The following is a 24,363-nucleotide window of genomic DNA, read 5'->3' as shown; positions in this document are numbered from 1 at the left end:
TGAAGTGTACTCGGCTGGCCATAAGAGCCTATGTATAACCTCCTTCGAAAATGTCAACTTTATTAATTAATTTAAGAAAAACCACCGACAAAAAAATTATAAAAAAATTAGAGATTGTGTATTATTACATAAATAATCTACTGTCGAAATTTCAAAAACTTCTCTGTATTTTCGTTCCGCGTTGGACATGCCTTAAGTAGCTAAGGCTCTGGAATTTCAAATCCGAAGTTCAAGTCCGAGTGATATCAATTATTTATCCTAAAAATAAATAATTCTTAATTGTATTTCATTAAATCTATAAGAAGAAAAAACCGAATTGTTTAACCAAGCATCGAATATTTTGAAATTATTTTTAATAAATTAATAAATTTTTATCCAGATCTAGTCAGATCTGAGTATGTCCAATAATCCTTATATGGCTTGATCTGAAATATGGCAGATCAAATCTAATCTGATTTGATTTGATTTAATCTGATGATTTTTCCCTGGGTGTTTTGTTAATTCCTAACATTATCCACAATTAATCATTTTTTCACATAGTCAAATGCATTCGATGCATTTAGATTAAGAATTTAATAATTGGAGTGGGAGACTCGGAAACATTCGGTTCCAAGCAAAGTTGGAAAAAGAAAGCATAAAATATTGTGAAGTTATTTTTTTTACAAAAAAATGTCAAGTATTTGAAATCGTCACTAATTGTTAATTAAAATATGATACCAGAAAGTCAGGAAAAAAATATATTTTCGACGCATGTAATCAAGTCTGAACTGTTGACAAAATGTTATACTTGACCCCACCTGGTTCTTCTTAAATAAAATTTCAATATTATAGATATATATTTTACATCAAGTTGGGCCGAGTATCAAATTTTGTCAACGGTTTAGACTTAATTACATGAATAAAAAATATATTTCTTTCTTAACTTTATGGTATATATCATAAGTCACATTCTTTTCTTAGACATTTGTCAAAAGCTATTAATTTTTTCAAAAAAATTAAAAGCCTTTGACAAATGGTTAAGTGATGGATCTAACTTACTTGTTGACTTTAAAAAAATTAATTTAGCCAAAGAAATTAAAAGGTAAGCCACATCCATTCCTTATTTGCCATTAATAGCTTTTTATTTATTTAAACGAATTAAAAGCTATGCACTGAAAAAAAAAATTTCTATTGCAAAAAAAAAAATTTCTTGAGGTTAGGAATTTAGTTCTTGCAAAAAAAAACATTTGAAGTATGAAAGAAATGTTTTTGATGAAAAAAAAAAAAATTCTTAAACAGTATAAAAATTATCTTGGATCATGATCGAATGTTCAGTTTAAAAAAGAAATTTCTTGGATTATGACAAAACATATCTTGGTTCATGGACAAATGTTCCTCTTTCTAGAAATACGCTTCTTGGATGAAGAAAAAAATGTTATGGTTCAAGACCAGGCATTCCTCTTTCTAGAACTTCGCTTTTTGGATTGATAATAAACAAAAACAATAATAATACACTACAAAATAATAAACCATTTAAAGAATTGAAAAAATAAATTATTATTGAGGTAGATAAAATTTTAAAACAAATAATTTTTTTTGTATCATGACCACGCTTACAGATTCTACTGTTAATCAGTCAAATCATCGACTTTTCCTTGTTTTTTTTCTTGGTGGTCCTTCGCTATCAATTTCCATATTCGATGTATGAGAAGTTGATGCATCGGAGAGATCATCAAGATTAGAATCACGGGTGCTCTGATTGTGTTGTATTGTAGCCTGCGTCATCATCTAAATAAAATTAAAGTTTGTAAGATTCTTAACATAAACTATAATTGAAAATATTTACCTGACTTCCATCAAGTTTTTCAAGTCCTTCAACCAGTTGAGGATGGCTTATTCTAAAATCTCGAGTCACACTATGTTTAATGTAACCATCCAATGGCACCTTAAATAATTAATATTATTAAAATTAAAGAATAATTTATTTACTAATATAATTCAAGTATTACTCCTAGGTAGAGGCTTTTTTTCTAAAGGTTTTCTTAAAATTTATTTTTTACTATTAAAACTTGAAATAATTACGTATCGATCAATATAATTTAGAAAATTTTATCCCATCTAATATTTTAGATAATTAACTCTAAACGTTGAAACTTACAACCCATTATAAACATCATAAACAACCCATCGTAAACGGAGAATCAATCTTTCTTCTTTAAGAAATCAATTATAAAAAAAAACTGTTATTACAGATTTCGCGAAAAACTGATATTTTTTTATTAAAATTATTTAGAAAATTCTGGTGGAAATTTTAATTTTTTTTTACTCAACGCTGATCCGAAGATATTGATAAATATGTATTTTCATTATTAGCAAGCAAACGCGCAACGCCGAGAGTAGTCGATGCCCCTACACTTGGTGTACGCAGTTGCCTTCATCGCTTTACCGAAAGCAACATACAGTGATTGATTAAAAGTAGTTCAGTAACCCAGAAAACTTATTTACTTTATTAAAGGACTTATTATTCGCTTTACTCTACCCATGGACGATAAATTTTTTGTTCCGACAGTCACAGGAGTAATACCTTGAAGAATAATTATTATTAAGAGAGTTCGAACACAATATAGTCATGAGAGATTTGTTTTTAACTCTCAGAATAGGTTCATAAAGTTATGTTATGTTGAAATCCTAGAAGGTTTTTCTGTTAGAACACCTAACAGAAGAAAAGGTTATAAATATAAGCAGAGGGCGAAAAATTGAGTATGAACGATATATTGTTAATTTTCTCTAACTTTAGCTTACGAAATTCATTAAAAAACTTCAGAATCTTCGAATGCTTAAAAAAAATTTTCTATACGAACCGAGTATGTTTTATCACAGGATCGTTTACCCAACAAAAAGTAGAAGCTACCGCACGAAAATACCGCTTTTATTTTATATGATTACGTAGTACCCGAAATTCTTGTTCGAACTCCCGTAATAAAAATTCATTTTTTAAATCAAATAAATGAAAATAGCAAAATACCCCAGTCTTCTTTCCAAGTGCCAATATTTCCTTTTGAAACTGTTCAATTTCATAAACAACTTTTGGAATAAATTTTGTTTCTTTCAATACTTTGTTCCTTAAAGTTTGTGCATCAGCTTTGCGGCTACTTATATGATTTCCTTCGGTATGTGTTATCAAATTATAAAAAGTTGCTTTCAACAATTTACCGGCCAACTCAACAACCTGAATGAACCTGACTGCTTGAAATGCTGCATTCTGTAGGCTGGATTTGTTGTTAAAATATTTTGTTAAGTGATTAAGTATACTGTACAGCTGATGGAGATTTTTAAACAATGCTTCTGTGTTAGGGCCTGGATCAATCGCTGAGTTTGCTAATAATTGAAGTGTATGAGTTTGGTAAGACAACTGTTTACACAGTATTCTTTCTTTTTCTTTTATTTTTTCACGGTGCAGCTCATCGCCCATACCTGGTGAAACAGAAATAATATTTTCGGCCTTGAGTCTTCCTAAAATCCATGATGAGTTATCCAATTTTGTTTTTATAAGATTATTTAAAATATTGTGAACTTGATGCATCGTCATTTCCTTCAGTGTTGGGTAACTTTCTCGAATTGATATTACTACATTGTCAATGGTGCCTAATTTTTTCGACAACTCAATACAGACGGAGTCAAGAATTTTTCCATAGTCGTCATCACGGTCTTCAATGATTGCTATTAATTCAAAAATTATAACAGCAACAGAGTCATCAACTTTATTCGACTTTGACATTTCAATGAGCCATTTAAAAGTTTCCTCGTATGGTCCATCAGCAGTTATATTTTTCTTGATCAACAATGAAATTATTTCAAAAAGAAGTAAAGGTATTTTTTTAGAAATAGATTCTTCGTCCTCTTCATCTTCATCGACTTGCAATTCGTAAAATCTATTTATAAAATCTTGTAGAAATGTTAATAATCTTGAGACTTGAGAAACAAGTCCCTTATTTACCTCAACATCAACAATAATCGCATAATACTTTGACAAATATGTAGGGAACAGTGAGTACATTGTGTCGATAAAATCTTTGAAACATTCAAGCCCCAGTATGGCGACTTCTTCTTCAAATCCTCGGACACCTTCCAAATCAGCAATAAATTGTTTATAAAGTATTTCACCAACATCGAAATAGTTTTTTATTTGGTTTTCACGATATTTTTGTCGCTCAATGTTTTTAAGTTGCTTTGCTACTTGAAAAACATGCATACAAATTCGTAAAACATATTTATGAAATTCAGGACGTTTTCTGGCAAGGTTTATTTGTTCACATGTTGCCCAAGCTATATCCGAATCATAAAGCAAACTTAATAATTTTTTAATTATTTCAAGATCAATAATTGTTGTAGGAAGTCTAATTGTACCAGTACGACCACCAGTTTTTTTAATTGTTGTATCAGGATCTTTGTCTTTTTTATTTTTATTATTACCAGTTCTTGGTTTTACAACACGTTTACAAAATTCAACAAGTGTATAGTATGCCTTGAACATATTGTTGAGTCCAGTTACTGCTGTTAATTCTTTGCTCCAGCTACCAATGCGATAGGCGATGAGTGCTTCAGTAACAGTTAACATGAGTTTTATTGATAAAACTTTTTGTTGAGCTTTTGGTACATTATCAAAGAGATCAGTTCCATCATCAATACCAAGATGGCCAACTTCCGTTTGAGTTATTCTACGACAAATTGATGCGAGAACAAGAGCCAGTTTATCAATTGAGCATGATTCTTTGACAGCAATTTTGCAGTAAATTTTCTGCAAGACAAATACCAAGTCACCTATTGGTTCTTGTAGAACTGCCTCGGAACCAATTGTACTTGAGCATTTATGAAAATTCAATGGTGGCTGAATGTCTTCATCGTTTTCATAATAGTTATTTAAGTGACTAAGTAACATGTCGATTATTGGTTCAGCCAATTCTGAATTGCAGCAAACAGCATCATACAAACCACTGTACAAATGTTGACGCACTTCATATTCATGAGAAAAACATTTTTTTAAAATACCTAAAATTTCTTGACAAAACGAAGCATTACATTTTGAATTTGCTTTTAAACTTTGGGTGCTACGCTCAACAGTTGCTTGGGTAAATATCGAGCTAGAATTAGTGGTGTTAGTACTGCTACTAGATTGGCTCAAGCTGAAAGGAGCAATTTTCAAATTACTTAAAAATTGAAGAAATCCAGTTACTGCCATTTTTCGTACGCAAACACCTTTTCTATACAAAGCTTTTCGAAGAATAACGACAAGAGTGTCTCGGATACTTGGTGATATTCGCATTAGTGGTAATGTTGCATATAATACCTGGGTTGCTGACTCACCAGGTATCGATAGTAAATTATCAAGCAAAGCTGATACCCACACAAGAGAATCTAACACGATAATCGTTGATTTGCGACACATATAAGCTAAACACTCAGTGTACTGTGAAACAAATGTACCACCTGACACTATTTTATCAGTTAACTTTTGCAAAACGGTTGACCCAATTTCGTGTCGTTTTTTAATCAATTTTTGTATTATTTGCATTCCAATTTCGTGCATTTTATTAACTTCATTATCTTTTGTTTTGCCAGATTCTAACAACACAAATGAAAGGTCAACAAGACCTTTCAAAACTAAGTGACGATCTTTGTTGCTATTGTCAATAACTTGCTCCATTATATCCATGACTTTCCAGTTCTCTGGAAGTACTTCTTTCATCCAAGCATGAGATTTTCGTTTCTCATCGTCCTGAATTTTCCGTGATATAGCTTGTTTAATTATTTCAAATATTTGATCTTCATAAATATTCGATACCAATAATAATACGGACAGTGAGAACGGATTCAGTATGAATTCTGGTGCATGCGTTATACCTTTCAAGTTTTTTATAAATTCTTTCAAGCTTGAATGGTTGAGTAGTGCTGATTGATGAATGTGATAAAGAACCGTACTTTCTATTTCTTGAATTTCTTTCAAGCTTACTTGGCCTAGAAAAAACAAATTGATACAGAATAAATGAGAAATTACAGATTTTTTTTTTTTATTTTGAAGTTTTGCTTTGATTAGATTTATTTTTTCATTTTTACCAATGCAATCGATACTCTCTGTATTGGCACTCTCAGCAGCCTCTGAATATTGTTTTGAAAAATATTTCTGGAGAGTTTCGATCACAAGTCGACCATTTGAATTGTTTGTTAAACGAAGAAGCTGATGGACAAGTGGTGGTAACTCGTTTGGCTCAACTTCAAGGGTTTTATCACAAAGAGCACGAATTGCGAATTCAAGATCATTTTTTGTCATACAAATTTCACCAAACATTTGAGCTAGAGAAGTTAATATTCCAAGTTCCCATGGCTGACTGCAGATTGCCTTGATAACAAGGGATTTGTAATCAGCTCCCGAGACTTCGTTGCCTTTGTAACTTATGTATTTTTCTTCCTCTAGAATTTGTAGTATAAGTGGCAAGACATCTTTCCAACTTTTAAATAATAAATAATTAAATAAACACAACAAAAGTAAAAAATTAATAAAAATTTTAAAATAATAATAATCACCAAAAAAACTCATCGTCATTTTTCTGAATACTGACGAGGCAATATTCCACTAATTTTGTTAAATGTAATTTTGTCCATTTTGGAAAATCTCTGACAATTCTGTTGACCAAAGTACCTGCATGTGTACTTGTTACTTTCAATTTTTTTATTTCTTTTAATACACATTCTATCAATTTTCGTTTCTTCGATTGGCATTGTTCTGTATTTGAGAAACCATTCAATACGTGATCTATTAAATTGACTATATGATTTTGTGTTAAACGTGAGAGCACCAAATTACAGAGCTAAAAAATAGAAATATTAAAATTGCGTTTGAAGTTTATTTTCATCTTTAAACAGATTATCTATGATGTGTAAGATAAAATAAGGATAACTATTCAAAATTTTATAAGTTTGTTTGCAAGGGCTTTACGTAAAAACATGGCAGATTAATGCAACTAGATATCTAGTTAACAATGAAAATTAAGTTAGGTATTTTTTATTTTCTTGTTGCACGTGTATAAATTAAATCAGTTATTGGTAATATTCATGAGACAAATAATTCAATAGCAATAGCATTTTATAGACAAATTCATTAATGAATTTTCTATTACCAAGTCAAATGAGAAAAATATTACAACTCAACTTCAGAATTTTTACATCATACATTAAACATTAGAGATCAATTGATGTGGGTCTTTGATTTTATTACTATACAGAAAGTCGTATTTTTTATTTACCTCGGATATGTCGGCTTTAGGAATTAATTTTTTAAGACTCTCAAAGTCTTCTATGTCTACTAACTCTTTGAGTTTTCGATCCATATTGACCTTGTTAAGGGATGTTAAGCAGACGTATGTACAGATGTAGTATTATTCCACTTACTAATTTATTGTTATTTTTACTTATACTATTCCATGTATTTCTACCATGATACTACATGTATTCTTTAATTCTTATTTCTTGCAATTTCTTGGTTCAATATCAGAAAAGTTATAGGCTCACGACCACGATCACAGCACCCGTATTCAGAGGATGTTCTCATTAGGGCGTTTTTTTTTCCGATGGTGGCGTTTGTGAAGCCTTTCTATATGAAATCTATATAAAAAACATTTTGTCAAGCGCCATCAGCGGAAAAAAAAAGCCCTAATGAGAACAATTTTGCCCCGCACCCGTATTCACAGGGCATTACAATTTAGGGCTTGTTTCATCCACCGGTGGCGCTTGTGGAGCTTTTATATGTAAAATCTATATAAAAAAAATTTTATAAGCGCCATCAGTGGCAAAAAGAAGCCCTAAATTGTATAAAATTTGCCCTGAGAATACGTATTCACAGGGCATTACCAAGGTCTGTAGATTAATAGACGGCTGGGATAAGGTCGTCGCATGACTCAGTGCGCATGCGCGGTCAGCCATGTTTGATGCTATTCCCCACTCCTAATGTTCACCACACAATGTAAACAAACAGTGTATGGCATGTCAAAAAAATTTCAACATCAAAATTTAATCATTTATTTATTGAATAAATATTGTACGTCAACGTTGTGCGATCGGTTGCTTCCCCCAGAGATTCAGATCATCGTCGAAAATGATCTACTGGTGCTGGTGTGAGCCAAATAAAACCAAGCTCAACGTTATGTGAGGTAAGATTATTTCTTCACATGATTTTCTTTTTCCTGATCAAAATTATTAGTTTACTAGTTAAAAAATATTGATATTTACAGATATATTTATAAAGATCCAACATAATGAATCTCAATATGAACAACATCGTCAGGATGGCTCAAAAAAAATTAAAACCAAATGCAGTACCAACTTTGTTTGGTGATGTTTTGATAGATTTTTTAAGTAAAATTCACCAAAATACAAGTGACGTGAGTAAGAATATTGAATTTTAACTTATATTAAAGTTGTCTTAATAAAAAAATATTAATAGTTATTTTTTTTTCAGAACATGATGTTAATTAGACTTCATGTGAATCACTAAAGCAGTTGTCAACAACAAACTTAGGTGAATCCTTTTCCAGACCATTGCTTGATGTAATCATAGATAAATATACCACTGACAATAAAAAGAGTTTATTCAAGTTACCAAAGTCTAATAATACCAAATGTTTACCAAGTGATGAGCAGCAGATTGAATTGCCACTAGTAAACTTGGATAAGGATCATTTAGTATCAATGATGAATTACAAGCACAAAAAATAAAAAAATATAATGAAGGAGTTATTAAATTTAATTTCATGCTTCAAAATCAACATTGTCTTTATCACCACGAAATTTCGAGTTTAAACTAGGAAGTAGAAAGCTTAAAAAAAATAAATATTAGTTTAGACTGCGAATTACGAGTTGAATAAGAAAAAAGGATACTGTCAGACAGACAACGAGAAAAAATTAAAAACAAGTTTAACAAGCTTCTTAATGTATTCGGAAAATTGTCCATTTTTGAAAAACCTTTTAATTGAGTTATTTTATTCATTTATTTATAGTATGCGACAGGCAAAAGCCTACTAAAGCCAGAAAAATATATTTTGTTGTCAGATAAAAAATTGTATTCGATTATTTTATTTTTATATTGAAAAAGAAAAAATTATATTATTCTTCTTCTTTTGTTTCACTTTTTTACAACTATTTATATTAAACTGTCTGATAACTTTGTCAATTTTTCAGAATATTTAATTAATTATTAATTGAAAAAAATTAAGTGTTAACTTCTTGTTGTATACTGTTTCTGTAATAGACCAGATGTAAGCTATAAAGATGGTTTAAATAATGCGCGCCTAAAAGTCGGCCATGTTTGATGCTTGTGCGACGACCTTATCCCAGCCGTCTATTAATCTACAGACCTTGGGCATTACAATTTAGGGCTTTTTTTCACAACTCACGGCGCTTGTGAAGCTTTTGTATGTAAAATCTATATAAAAAAAATTTTTACAAGTGCCATCAGCGGCAAAAAAAAGCCCTAAATTGTAAAAAATTTGCCCTGTGAATTGGACTGCTGAGGTGCGTTCAGCGTGTGGGCCACAACAAGTTACCGTAATATGCCATTTATTACCAGAAACAACTGACTTTTTCAGTGATAACTGGAAATAATCTAGATGTTTCTGGTAATAAATGGACTATGGCATAGAACTTGTTCGAAAAACTATGATAGTGGCCGGGGTTATAGTCTGCACCCGTATTCCGCACCCGTATTCACGGGGCAAAATTGTTCTCATTAGGGCTTTTTTTTCCGCTGATGGCGCTTGACAAAATTTTTTTTATATAGATTTCACATAGAAAAGCTCCACAAACGCCACTATCGGAAAAAAAACGCCCTAATGAGTCCTTAGTCAGCGAGGATACTTTTATTTTTCGAATGGCGCTTGTGAAGCTTTTCTATGTAAAATCTATATAAAAAGTTCACAAGCGCCGCCATCGGAAAAAAAAGCCCTAATGAGAACATCCTCTGAATACGGGTGCAGGTGTTAACTTAACTCTGCCTAACTCTACTCTGTAACTCTCTATTTAAGAACGCACCCCAGGGCTGCCGGTTGGCCGGTTGGCGGTTGCCGAATGCCGAGTGCCGACTCGCCGGGTGTGGGGATCGTTCCAAAAAATTACTCGGAAGGCTGAAAGCGGCGCAGTGGCTGCGTTCTTTGGCCAGTTTTTTTTCACGCATTCTGATCGCGCAGTTGCGCAGAAGTAGAGGAATCAAGTAAAATTTTTAAAGTATATATGTGTGCGTTACACACACTAGGTGCTTTCTTTTGTGTATTTATTTTTTTTCCTATTTATTTTCGCGCATGTGCAGTTGAATGCGCAGTCAACAGAAAGTCAGTTTGCAACAGCGTAGGACATGAAGGGCTGGATTAGCCATATTTTAATTCTTATATTTAAAAAATTATTTGTTCGACGCCACTGTTCTCTCTTCAAGTTTGCATAATATGAGCATGCGCATGATCATGCACATGCGTATGTCATGCAAAATTGAGGAGAGAGCAGGGGCGTCGAAACAAATAATTCTTAAAAAATAAGAATTAAAACATGGCTGATCCAGCTCCTTATGTCCTACGCTGTTGCAATTTAACTTTTTGCCGACTGCGCATTTAACTGCGCATGCGCGAAAATAAACTGGGAAAAAAATAAACACCCAAAAGAAAGCACCTACTTACAAATACTTGAAAACTGTGCTTTTTCACCTTTGCGCAAATGCGTGGTCATGATGCGCTAAAAAAAAATTGACGAAAGAACGCTGCCAGAAGCACGCAGCAGTCCAATTCACGGGGCAAATTTTTTACAATTTAGGGCTTTTTTTTGCCGCTGATGGCGCTTGTAAAAATTTTTTTTATATAGATTTTACATACAAAAGCTTCACAAGCGCTGTGAGTGGTGAAAAAAAGCCCTAAATTGTAATGCCCTGTGAATTGGACTGCAGTAGACTAAAGTGGGCAGTGTTGAGTAAATGGGCGATTTTTCGAGTTATTTACATTACATGTAATTTACGTAAAAAACGTAAATAATGTAAATAACCCATACCTAGCCCTACCTGACGCCAAATAACCTGTTGTAAACGAAAAAAAAACATGTCAATGCTGTCATTTAATGGAAATAAATAAATGAACGAACGATCATAATTATTAGATGAGTTTATATAATATAGTTCATTATAATATTCTAATCAATAGCATAAACAAAAAAATTTAGTAACATGTGAGCCAAAAAAAGAAAAGTTAGTTAAAAAAGCAGAATTTTTGCATATTAATTTTTTTAATAATTACGATTATTTAACTGAAATATTTTTTTAATTAATTGAAATGACTTATAATACATTTTCAGCTAGTCTTTATTAAAAATTTTTGAAATGAACCAAGAATTTTATATTAATATTACACAAGAAAAAAATAATAATTTTTTTGTATCAGATTTTTATTAATTACATGTTATATAATTATTTGGTGTTCTGTAGAAAAAGTTATAATATCTTTATATTATCTTTAGTTAATTATTAAAATATTAATTATCTGTTAAGCACAAAAAATTATAGTTAAAGTTTTAAAATTATTAAAAATATTTATATATTTGTATTTAACGACGTTTAGTATTATTTTTATTTAAACAACTATAAAATACGTCTTAAGTACAGTCTTTCGGTTTTTAAAAGTCACAAGTAACATTGAATGAAATAAAATAATAATGAGATCGAATAAAATTAATAATTTATAACTTTTATATTAAAATTGTTTACAATTTTAACACCTGACATTGTTTACAATTTTTTTAAAATAACAAAAGAACAAATTTATGCTAATTAGAAAATATAATAATAATAAGAATAACAACAAATAACAATAAACATCGAGAGTAATAAAAACATAAAACATATGTTTGCAAAATGGGTACGAAATACATAGTTTCAGACTCTCCACGGCGAGGCGCGCAAGTCGTGTAATTTACCATGTACAAAACAAGGTATAAATTACATGTAAATTACATATAAGTTACATTGTAAATTACAATGGGTTTCATACCTACCCAACACTGAGAGTGGGTATGAGCTTAAGCGGTGTCTCCACGCTATAGAAATCTCATGCAAGTTCTTGCAGCAAGATCTTGCACGAAAAAATGAAACATGTTCATTGACTGTGATAGTCTTGCAAGGCTAATTTCCACTAAAATTCTAGGAAATTATCTAGTGATGATAGATCTCGCAGCAAGATCTTTCATCATAGATAATTACTAGAATTTTGGTTATAATAAGCCTTTAGAAGCCTTGCAAGACTATCGCAGCCAACGGACATGTTCCATTTTTTCGTGCAAGATCTTGCTGCAAGAACTATCATGAGATTTCTATAGCGTGGAGACATCGCTTCATGCAAGTTCTTGCAGCAAGATCTTGCACAAAAAAATGAAACATGTTCTATATTGGCTGTGATAGGACCAGTTTTTTCATCCATAGTTGAAGAAACCCGCAGTCCAATTCACAGGGCAAATTTTTTACAATTTAGGGCTTTTTTTTTCCGCTGATGGCGCTTGACCAAATTTTTTTTATATAGACATTAAAACGCTTCATTCCTAATGAACATCCTTGAATACGCATCCATCCCACAGCACCCATTCCAGTGCCCGCAAATTGTATAAAATTGCCCCTGAATACGGGTGAAGGGTTGACAATTTAGGGCTTTTTCCACTCGCGCTTGTGAAGCTTTTTTATATAAATCTATATAAATTTTACAAGCGCCATCAGCAAAATAGCCCTAAATAAAAAAATTTGCCCCGTGAATTGACTGCAGCAGGGCTTTTTTTGCCGCTGCATGGCGTGTATTTTTTACATAGATTTTACATACAAAAGCTTCACAAGCGCTGTGAGTGGTGAAAAAAAGCCCTAAATTGTAATGCCCTGTGAATTGGACTGCTGAATACGGGTCGGAAGCTCACTCACACTATTATATATATATTTATATATAATAGTGAATTAATTGTTGCTTAAGCACTACATTTCAATATAATTCTATGCGATCATAGCGGATTAATTGTTTCATAACCCGGGATAAAAATTTTAAGTACGGAAAAAGTCTTAAAAAATAAGACTCATATAGTTTTGAAATAAGACCAATCTTGATGGTTGCCAAAATCATTTTTTTTTCAGGACTGTTTGAAAGTCCTGAAAAAGTATGGAAAAGTAAGACTTTTGGAAGTAACTTTTAAAAGGTACGGAATTTCAAGACTTTTTCCATACAATAAAGGTTTTAAAAATCAAGAATTCCAGAACGAAATTAAAGGCTTCAATCAAAATAATACTTTTGTCGTCAAATTCGTACGTTTTCAGACCTTTTTCCATACTTTCAATACTTTTTTTATACTTTTTTAGGCCTAAAGACTTTTTCCGTACTTAAAATTTTTATTCCGGGAATCGTCGTATGATATGTACAATAAAAATTGGATTTGCTCTTTATCGAATTTCATTTCAATTCCACGAATAACCTTGTACAAAATTAGAAATAATATTTTCAGTGATGTTATTCAGTTAATTTAAATGTTTTAATGCTTTTGCAAAAAGTTCTGGTATTTCAAAAAATCTTTGAAGCGTTTCACTTATTGAAATAACTAGTGCAGTAACTGGTACATTCTTGTAAATGATTATATCATTCTCTTTGTCAAATTTATATCTCTCACCCAGGTAGAAAGATAGATTCCGGTACAATTAAAGTATTAAGATTTAAAATAAATAAAAAAAATAATCATAATTTGTAAAAATCTCATCATGCGATTAATAATTATTTGAAGCATTAAAATTTGTTTACTTTCTTAAATTAACTTGAGTGTGTAAATCATTAACTACAAGTTTTATCAATTAATTCGAATCATCGATAAGTTCAGTGACCTTGACTCGAGGCAATAATTCATTGTCATATAATTTAGCAACAAAAAGAGTTATTTCTTCTTTCAAATTTGATTAATGATAATTGACATCACCAACACCTTTTTCTCTGTCGTCTATAATTTTTTCAGTATCTTCACTATTATTCATTTCCATACAAAAATCATTCGTATCTTCCATATTAAAATTTTCAGTCTCTTTTAAAACATTTAAGCTAGTATTTTTCTCAAAATGAAAATTAATACGATCCCTAGCGAAAATGCCGATAGTCGGATTGTGCACTGATCTCATACAAAAACGACACAAAACCGACACACGACCGTAAGAATTTCTAAGTCACAAAAATAAATAGTAAGAAGAATTCAAAAAATAAAATATTATGTCTAAATATTTCTAAATAATATTTTTATAGTTTAAGACACATTAGAATTTTTTTGAAATAATTTTTTTATTGAAAAAACTCAATTCTGTTTATGTATTAAAAGTGAGGTTAGCTGTCAGAATCATCTGTACACGACTGTGAGATTTTACAATTCCCACACAATTCCGACACACGACTGTGAGAATTGTAAATCCGACACAATTCCGACACAAATCCGACAGACGTACGACAGTATATTTTTATTTTAATTTAAAAAAAAAGAGCATTTTATTAAAAAAAAATTGTTCAATATTAAAAGTTAATATTATATTGGGTTTTAACTTTTAGGGCTGTGACTAGGTTTGCACCTCGAATTTTGTCCCACGATCATTTTATTTTTATTGAATAACTAAAAAAATAATAAATGTTCAAAATGATGTCGGAATATGTTAGTGATGTAATAGTCCAATATATTTATTATTTTTTGACAGATTAGCTTGTCGGCCATCACTGAGATGTACACTTATTTTAGTAATGGCCGACAAACTAGTCTGTCAAAAAAACAATAATTAAAATTATTTAGACTTATTACATCACTTGGAGACATAATTTCCGACACGTGTGCCATTTTTTTGAACATTTTGATATATTTTTTTTAGTTATTCAATTAAAAATAAAATTGTTATCGTGGGACAAAAATTCGAGGTGCAAACCTAGTCACAATTTTGTCACTAGAAGTTAAGGGCCTGGCCTTAATAATTTTAGGCATATTAGATTTTTTTTTTTGAATAAATTCTGATAAAAAAAATAATTGGAATCGTCTGTGAGAATTGTAAATCCGACACAATTCCGACACAATTCCGACAGACGTACACTACAGTATATTTTTATATTTTGTATTTAATATGAAAAAAAGCATTTTATTAATAAAATATTTTGTTCAATATTAAAGTTATAATATTTTAATAATTTTAGGCATATTAGTTTTTTTTTTTTTTTGAATAAATTTTGACAAAAAAAATAATTGGAAACATGGGAAACCAAATACATGGTTTCATTACAAATTACATTCGAGTTACAAAAATACCAAATACGTGGGAAACTGATTAAATGTATTAGTTTTGAAAAAAAAACAAAAAATGATAATTTTCAAATAAAATAATTTAAAAAAAATCTAATATGCCTATAATTATTAAAAGATTATAATTTTATTATTAAACAAAAATTTTTGCAAATCGCAAATTCTCACAAACGATTCCAATTATTTTTTTTATCAAAATTTATTCAGAATAAAAAAATCTAATATGCCTAAAATTATTAAAATATTATAACTTTAATATTGAACAAAATTTTTTATTAATAAAATGCTCTTTTTTTATATTAAATACAAAATAAAAATATACTGTCGTACGTCTGTCGGATTTGTGTCGGATTTACAATTCTCAGGGTCGTGTGTCGGAATTGTGTGAGAATTGTAAAATCTCACAGTCGTGTACAGATGATTCTGACAGCTAACCTCACTTTTAATACATAAACAGAATTGAGTTTTTTCAATAAAAAAATTATTTCAAAAAAATTCTAATGTGTCTTAAACTATAAAAATATTATTTAGAAATTTTTAGACATAATATTTTATTTTTTAAATGCTTCTTGCTATTTATTTTTGTGACTTAGAAATTCTTATAGTCGTGTGTCGGTTTTGTGTCGTTTTTGTATGAGATCAGTGCACAAACCGACTGTCGGATTGGTGTCGGATCGGTGTCGCCATTTTCGCTAGGGATGTTTTTGAAACGTCCTAAATTGTGTATAAACTCGGTGGCAGGTTTTTTTCTTGACATAGGAAAGTTTCTTTATTGTCATGTATAATATTTGTATGTTTCAAAAGCTTTTCATTATTTTTAAAATACTTTTGGCAAAAAAAGCAAATTACTGAACTACATGCCATTTTTCGAAAACAGAACAGAACCGATTATTTTAAATTTAAGTTAAATAACAAATTGACACGTTGTTTTTTATCCTTATATGTGCTGGCTTATTTTGATACCTGATTTCCTGGATCGAAAAAGAAAATGTAGTACAATCGAAGGAATAATTGAAAATGAGTCAATTTACGTAGTAAAAATAACTGACAGATCATAAGTAATAACACTCTTCACATTCAATACAATTAGGGTTACCATGCGTCCTGATTTAGCAGGACATGTCCTGATTTTGATTGGCTTGTCCTGATACGGTCCTGATTTGTCAAATGTCCTGATTTTTGAGACTTGTTCACAATTTTAAAAATTTTTTTTTTATTGTAATTTTTTTTTTTAATAAATAGGTATAATATAGAATTTATCATTTACGCTAACTATGATAGACTCTTAAATACCTCTAATTATTGAAATTAAAATGGCGTGCAGAATATGTACCTCGTCCTATCGAGTATAGAGGGCCCGATGCAAAATTTCTATAGCGTAGGCAACCCTTCTTTTATTTTTGTAAATTTTGTGGCTTGCCACTTAATTTCTTTAGCTAAATTAATTTTTTAAAAATGAATAAGTAAGCCACATCCTTCCCTTAGCTAGTATTATACAATCATAAATTTTTTATAACTTAAAAACTCGTTTTTGGTCACACTGGAGAACGTTGATTTTTAATAATATTCCAGTTACATCAGCTCAATACTAGGTGAATACACACGCAATTACTGAAACTAATTCACATCAGTGTTTCAATTATTATCATGTAGAAACTCATTTTGATTTATTTTATTTTTACTGCCAATAAATGAATAATATTTTGTGAAATTTTATAAACTCATTCACCTTAAGGGATTACCCCCGCATATCTAGAGACCTCTTGCGTATGAAATTTAGAAACATAATATTTCTATGAGTGCGAACCAAGAAGACTAGAAATACAGGAGGACCAAGCGTTCGATTGACGGTTTGAGGAAGCGAGCAGATGGAAGGCGCGACTGTATCGTTTTTACAATGCGCACAATACAAACATACTCTAACAAACACTAATAGAGCATTATACACATGATGTTTGTCAGAGTATGTTTTGTATTTGCATTGTAAAAAAGCGATACAAGTCGCGCACGTTACCATGGTACTACTAGCGCCCCTCAATTATGCGGCGACCATATAGCGGAACGGTTTTCATATACAGGCGAGATAGGGAGTAAGTCCTCCTGTATTTCTAGTCTTCTTGGTGCGAACGAGATAAAAAAGAAAGAGAAAATCTTGTTTCTCACTTCAACTTGAGTATTTAGACAAAGACAAAAATTTATTTTTATTTATTGTAAAATAAAAAGGTCTCAAAGCCCTATTAATTTTTATATCAAAACTTTCCTTATTGTTTCCTCTATCTATCTGTAGTTTTTGAAAAATAACTATATATAACTATATATAATTATATATAATTATATATAATTATATATAGTTGTATATAGTTGTATATAAGGACATACAATTATGTAAAATTATACATAGTTATATATAAGAATATATAATTATATATAGTTATATATAACTATATATAATTATATATAGTTGTATATAGTTGTATATAAAGACATACAATTATGTAAAATTATACATAGTCATATATAAGAACATATAATTATATATAATTATACCTAGTTCTATATCATTATATATAAGTATAATAATATAAATATAATAATATATCGTTGTATATAGCTGTCGATATAAAATATTTTTTGTACTGAAACATTTCATAAGGAAACACCACTCATCATTGTGGTCAAAATGGCGTTGAATTTTACCATAATAAATTTCATCCTTGTTCATAATAATCTCTGTTCATAATAATTTGAACAGTATCGTTATTCGTTATTATTTTTTTGTAAGTTTTCGAGGTATGTAATGTGTCACCCACACGTACTCTTGCATAGGACCTTTCTTTTAAAATCGATATATTTTGTGAAACTAGCAATGATTTTTCATTCTGTTTCCGTCTCCTTTTTTTATAATGGTCAAGAGTTCATATTGCTTTGTATTTATTTAATTTATACGATAATTTATACGATTAATGTTAAATGCATTTATTAAAATTCGAACTCCATGAGCAATTTTGATATTTTTAGCAAGTTCAGTACCTATATTTAATTACTTAAGTTACAACATAATCTTCGTTTGTAACCATTTTTATAAATTCATCTTGTCACAGACTTGAGATAAATCTAAATTTAAGTATCTTTAAGAGTTATCCAAAGATGTTGACAAAAAGTCCAAATTAAACCTTAATTTCATATAAAAAAAAATTGTCCACTTTACGTTTTTGGACTAACATAAGTCATGTCTGATATTAAATAAGAAGAGTCATGCTTTATGAGGACAGAAATTTTCATACCATCATGTAGTTGCGCTCGTGGCTCAGTGGGAAAACGTTAGATTAAGAATTCGTGTTTGCGCCGGTCAAGGGTTCGAATCCTCTCATGTGTTAGGTTTAAAAAAAATAAAAAAAAAAACAGCCGCGATTACAACCAAATTGTCAAAGTTGCGCATCGCTCTTCAGTTAATTAACAAAATAAAAAAAAAAATTTTTTATATTTAATATAATGTGTCACAGATCTTCATATAATTATATACAACTATATATAAATATATATAACTATATATAATTATATATAATTATATATATGAACCTGTTTTCCCGAGTATACATATATATATATATCCAGTGGTGGTTTCGGGGACATTTTTTTTTTTTGCGATTTTATTCAGTAATTGAACTTTGTACATCAATGTACATTCATGTATAAGACGATTTTATTGTATACACCAAAATAAAAAAATTTTCATCGATTGGTACTTTTGAGGACTATCGTTATGACACTGTTTCAACCCTTCACTTACCTTATTTATTCGAATCCTTTGTATTTTAGTATTGTGTTGGCATGAATTTAGAAGGTACAAAAAATAGAAGTAGTAAATTTTACATTTTTAATACATAAAATTTAAGATTTGACACAAGTCCTCAAAACAACCGATGCATGAAGAATTTATCTATGTAATGGTGGTTTCGAGGACTTTTCTTTTCAAATTTTAATTATCCCTTTGATATAACCCAATGACTGTTTTTACGGTGGCAATAGTCCTTATATCTATTGATTAATACTTATATTGAATATCAATTCACAAAATGTATCAGGGACATATGATAAGACTTTTTTGTTATCGTTTTAACTTGATGTCCCCAAAACCTCCGATAGATTTTTTTAAAAAACTATGTAATGGAGGTTTCAAAAACTTTTCTTTTAAAAATTCACTTATCTTCTTAAAATAACTCAATGACGGTTTAACGGCGGCAAAAGACCTTATATCTATTGATTAATACTTATATTGAATAATGATTCATAAAATGTATCAGAGCCATATGATAGGACTTCTTCATTATCATTTTAACTTGATGTCCCCAAAACCTCCGATAGATTTTTTTAAAAAAACTATGTAATGGAGGTTTCAAGGACTTTTTTTAAAAAAATTCACTTATCTTTTTAAAATAACTCAATGACTGTTTTGACGGTGGCAATAGTCCTTATATCTATTGATTAATACTTATATTGAATAACAATTCACAAAATGTATCAGGGACATATGATAAGACTCCTTTGTTATCGTTTTAACTTTATGTCCCCAAAACCTCCGATAGATTTTTTTAAAAAACTATGTAATGGAGGTTTCAAGGACTTTCCTTTTAAAAATTTACTTATCTCCTTAAAATAACTCAATGACGGTTTAACAGCGGCAAAAGTCCTTATATCTATTGATTAATACTTATATTGAATAATGATTCATAAAATGTATCAGAGCCATATGATAGGACTTCTTTATTATCATTTTAACTTGATGTCCCCAAAACCTCCGATAGATTTTTTTAAAAAAACTATGTAATGGAGGTTTCAAGGACTTTTCAAAAATTCAATTATCACTTTAATTCAACCCAATGACTGCCTTGACGGTTGCAATATTTCTTATATATGTTGATTAATACTTATATTGAATGACAATTTATAAAATGTGTTAGGGCCATATGATAGGACTTGAAGATAAAACACTATTTATTATCTTACATGATGTCCTCGAACCCTTTTATTATATTTTTTTATCCGGATTATGTTGGTCGTTCTGAAGACTTTTCATAGAACTTAAACGATTTAATGATAGAAAATAGAGTACAGAGTTATGACTGTTTGGAATACGTGTATAACATCATCTATTTCTACGAAGTGGACTGAATCCGAGAAACTGGAAAAATATCAGAGAAAAACGGAAAAATATCATAGAATAAAAGAAATATTAGAAGAAAAATTTTTGAACTTGCAATTAAAGAGTTCTGAGAGTAAACATACAATGCGGCCATTTTTTAAGTCATACTTAACGATTGTATGAATTTCAGTATGGGCTTCATGTTCCTAAAAGCACTAACGGAAGAAGTTTACGGTTTGGTACGTTCCGTAGACACCAAGAAAAATCAAGTAGAACTTGTAACAAAGACAACAGACTTTCTCTAAATACCTACTGTCTATAACAAATAGTTTCAGTTATTGCTATCGAAAATAATTCAGTTTCGGTTTTCCCGAAGGTATCTAAGAATTTCTAATGCTACTAAATTAAGGCGGTATCTCGTTGTTCAGGCTACTGGTTCAAAGTAATCAATCATTTAAGGGTTCCGAAAACCGGAAAAAATGGTCTCAACTTTCTATGTTAAAAGAATACAGAACGACCGTCTTCCAAATCAACGCGATTTTCGTCGGAGAATTTCCTTATATTTTGATTTTATGTGATAGTCCTTATGATTTGATTCGTCGAATAAATTATTAAAACTATAATAAATTACAGTGTAGAAGAATGGCCTTATTTCGAGTTTGAAATATTTATTTTATAATTTCCGGTATAGGCTGCAAGTCCTAAAACCACCGTTCTACGAATAAAAACTTTCGCAGTATGGTGGTTTTGAGGACGTCTCAAAATTACGTCGTTAATTCCGTTTTGATTCAAGTATGGTTTAAGATTATCCAGAAAAGTTCTACTCTGCCAAGGCTTTTGAAATCCGCACGTTTCAGTGGGTGCAAAGAAAAAATTACGTAGAACTTTGTAACAAAAGACAACGGTCTTTCTCTAAATACCTACTGTCTAACAAATAGATTGCTATCATTTTCGAATTCAGTTTCGGTTTTCCTGAAGATATCTAAATTTTCAATGCTATTATTCAATCAAGGCGGTATCTCGTTGTTCGGAGCTATTGTTTCCAAGGTGATCAATCACATTTCGAGGGGTTTCGGAAAACCGGAAAAAATTGTCTTAACTTTCCATGTTGAAAGAATTCAGAACGACTGTCTTTCCAGTCAACGCGTTTTTCGTCGGAGAATTTTTCTTATATTTTGGTTTCAGGTGATAGTCCTTATGATTCGATTCGTCCAATAAATTATTAAGACTATAATAAATTCCAGTGTAGAAGAATGGCCTTATTTCGAGTTTGAAGTATTTATTTTATAATTTTCGGTATAGGCTGCAAGTCCTCAAAACCACCGTTCTACGAATAAAAAACTTTCGTAGTATGGTGGTTTTGAGGACGTCTTAAAATTACGTCGTTAATTCCGTTTTAATTTAAGTATGGTTTGAGATTATCAGAAAACTTCTATGAAATTTCCAAACCTGCACGTTTCGTGGACAGCAAGAAAGTTTGAGTAGAACTTGTAAGGAAGAAAACGGACTTTCTCTAAATACCTACTGTCTAACAAATAGATTCAGTTATTGCTATCGAAACGAATTCAGTTTTGGTTTTTCCGAAGGTATCTGAGAATTCCTAATGGTACTAAATCAAGGCGGTATCTCGTTGTTCAGGCTACTGGTTCAAAGTGATCAATCATTTCTGAGGTTCCGGAAAACCGGGAAAAATTGTCTGAACTTTCCATGTTAAAAGAATACGGAACGACCGTCTTTTCAGTCAACGCGTTTTTCGTCGGAGAATTTCCTTATCTTTTGGTTTTATGTGATTGTCCTTATGATTCGATTCGTCCAAAAAATAATTAAAACTATAATAAATTACAGTGTAGAAGAATGGCCTCATTTCAAGTTTCGAAGATTTATTTTATAATTTTCGGTATAGGCTGCAAGTCCTCAAAACTACCGTTCTATGGATAAAAAACTTTCGTAGTATGGTGGTTTTGAGGACGTCTCAAAATTACGTCGTTAATTCCGTTTTGATTCAAGTATGGTTTGAGATTATCAGAAAACTTCTATGAAATTTCCAAATCCGCTCGTTCCGTGGACACCAAGAAAAATTGAGTAGAACTTGTAAAAAAGAAAACGGTCTTTCTCTGAATACCTACTGTCTAACAAATAGTTTCAGTTTTTGCTATCGAAAATAATTCAGTTTCGGTTTTCCCGAAGGTATCTAAGAATTTCTAATGCTACTAAATTAAGGCGGTATCTCGTTGCTAAGGCTACTGGTTCAAAGTGATCAATCATTTCTAAGATCCCGAAACCCGGAAAAAATTGTCTCAACTTTCCATGTTAAAAGAATCCAGAACGACCAGTCAACGCGTTTTTCGTTGGAGAATTTCCTTATATTTTTGTTTTATGTGATATTCCTTATGATTAAATTCGTCCAATAAATTATTAAAACTATAACAAATTATAGTGCAGAAGAATGGCCTCATTTCAAGTTTCAAAGATTTATTTTATAATTTTCGGTATAGGCTGCAAGTCCTCAAAACCACCGTTCTACGAATAAAAAACTTTCGTAGTATGGTGGTTTTGAGGACGTCTCAAAATTACGTCGTTGATTCCGTTTTGATTTGAGTATGGTTTGAGATTATCAGAAAGGTTCTATGAAATTTCCAAACCCGCACGTTCCGTCGACACCAAGAAAGTTTGAGTAGAACTTGTAACATAGACAACGGTCTTTCTCTAAATCTTACTGTCTAACAAATAGTTTCAGTTATTGTTATCAAAACGAATTAAGTTTCGGTTTTCCCGACGGTATCTAAGAATTTTTAATGCTATTCAATCAAGGCGGTATCTCGTTGTTCAGGCTATTGTTTCGAGGTGATCAATCATTTCGGAGGTTCTGGAAAACCGGAAATAATGGTCTCAACTTTCCATGTTAAAAGAATACAGAACGACCGTCTTTCCAGTCAACGCGTTTTTCGTCGGAGAATTTTTCTTATATTTTGGTTTTATGTGATTGTCCTTATGATTCGATTCGTTCAATAAATTATTAAAACTATAATAAATTGCAGTGTAGAAGAATGGCCTTATTTCAAGTTTGAAATATTTATTTTATACTTTCCGATATAGGCTGCAAGTCCCTAAAACCACCGTTCTACGAATAAAAAACTTTCGCAGTATGGTGGTTTTGAGGACGTTTTGAAAATACGTCGTTAATTCCGTTTATATTTGAGTATCGTTTGAGATTATCAGAAAGGTTCTATGAAATTTCTAAACCTCTACGTTCTGTGGACACAAAGAAAGCTTCAGTAGAACTCGTAACAAATATAATATCTTTTTATTATTCAAATTTTAGCATATGTCCTCGAAACAAATATTCCACAATTATAAAAATTGTATGTCACGGTGCTTTCGAGGACTTTCAACAATTATTTGATGAACAATTTTTTTTTTTGTGTTTTCCGAAAAAACTTGTTGTTATGTCTTATAGATTACAGATATCCGTAAAGATTCTTAAAAACGAGTACACTATTCCTGCGTATTCCTGTGCATTTTCTATTTTTACAGAATGTCTTCAAAACTGCCAATAGCTGGAGATACGAAATCCGTAAAATGGTGGTTTTGGGGACATTTAGATTAAAGTAGAATCGAAAGTTATTATCCAGTCGACTGCAATTTCAACGATGAATTTCATGAAAAGGGAAGAATCTTATTGAGAACTGCCAGAAAATTCATATCGAAATTCATAAATTCGACTGTTCCATCGAATTGAGGTTCCAAAAATTAAGTCCTCAAAACTGCCTCTGTGTGAAAAAAAAAGGTAGTTATTGGTGGTTTCGGGGACATGCAATATTAAAACAGATATAATTATGTTAAATGTTATTATAAAGCATAGTGATATTTTCTTTATA

General features: G+C 30.7%; 1 protein-coding gene and 1 long non-coding RNA gene across 2 annotated transcripts; one reads left to right on the top strand and one right to left on the bottom strand.

The window, feature by feature from the left end:
• Positions 1–1,272: 1,272 nt before the first annotated feature.
• LOC122850311 (Fanconi anemia group I protein) lies at positions 1,273–7,609 on the bottom strand. Its single transcript, XM_044149472.1, has 6 exons — positions 7,281–7,609; positions 6,562–6,845; positions 6,094–6,485; positions 3,005–5,994; positions 1,826–1,924; positions 1,273–1,767 (listed from the first exon to the last, which is right to left on the bottom strand). The coding sequence occupies exons 1-6, from the start codon at positions 7,362–7,364 to the stop codon at positions 1,621–1,623; spliced, it is 3,996 nt and encodes a 1,331-aa protein (XP_044005407.1). The 5' UTR covers positions 7,365–7,609; the 3' UTR covers positions 1,273–1,620.
• Positions 7,610–7,891: 282 nt separating this feature from the next.
• On the top strand, positions 7,892–8,609 carry LOC122850303. The gene is made up of 3 exons (XR_006373631.1): positions 7,892–8,183; positions 8,265–8,414; positions 8,492–8,609. It is a non-coding gene; the product is annotated as an uncharacterized LOC122850303 (long non-coding RNA).
• The last annotated feature ends 15,754 nt before the right edge of the window (positions 8,610–24,363 follow it).

This window comes from Aphidius gifuensis, linkage group LG1 (assembly GCF_014905175.1).
Source record: "Aphidius gifuensis isolate YNYX2018 linkage group LG1, ASM1490517v1, whole genome shotgun sequence".
Taxonomy (NCBI): domain Eukaryota; kingdom Metazoa; phylum Arthropoda; class Insecta; order Hymenoptera; family Braconidae; genus Aphidius; species Aphidius gifuensis.
The sequence above is the reverse complement of the archived record's forward strand: the minus strand, read 5'-3'. Positions and strand labels throughout refer to the sequence as shown.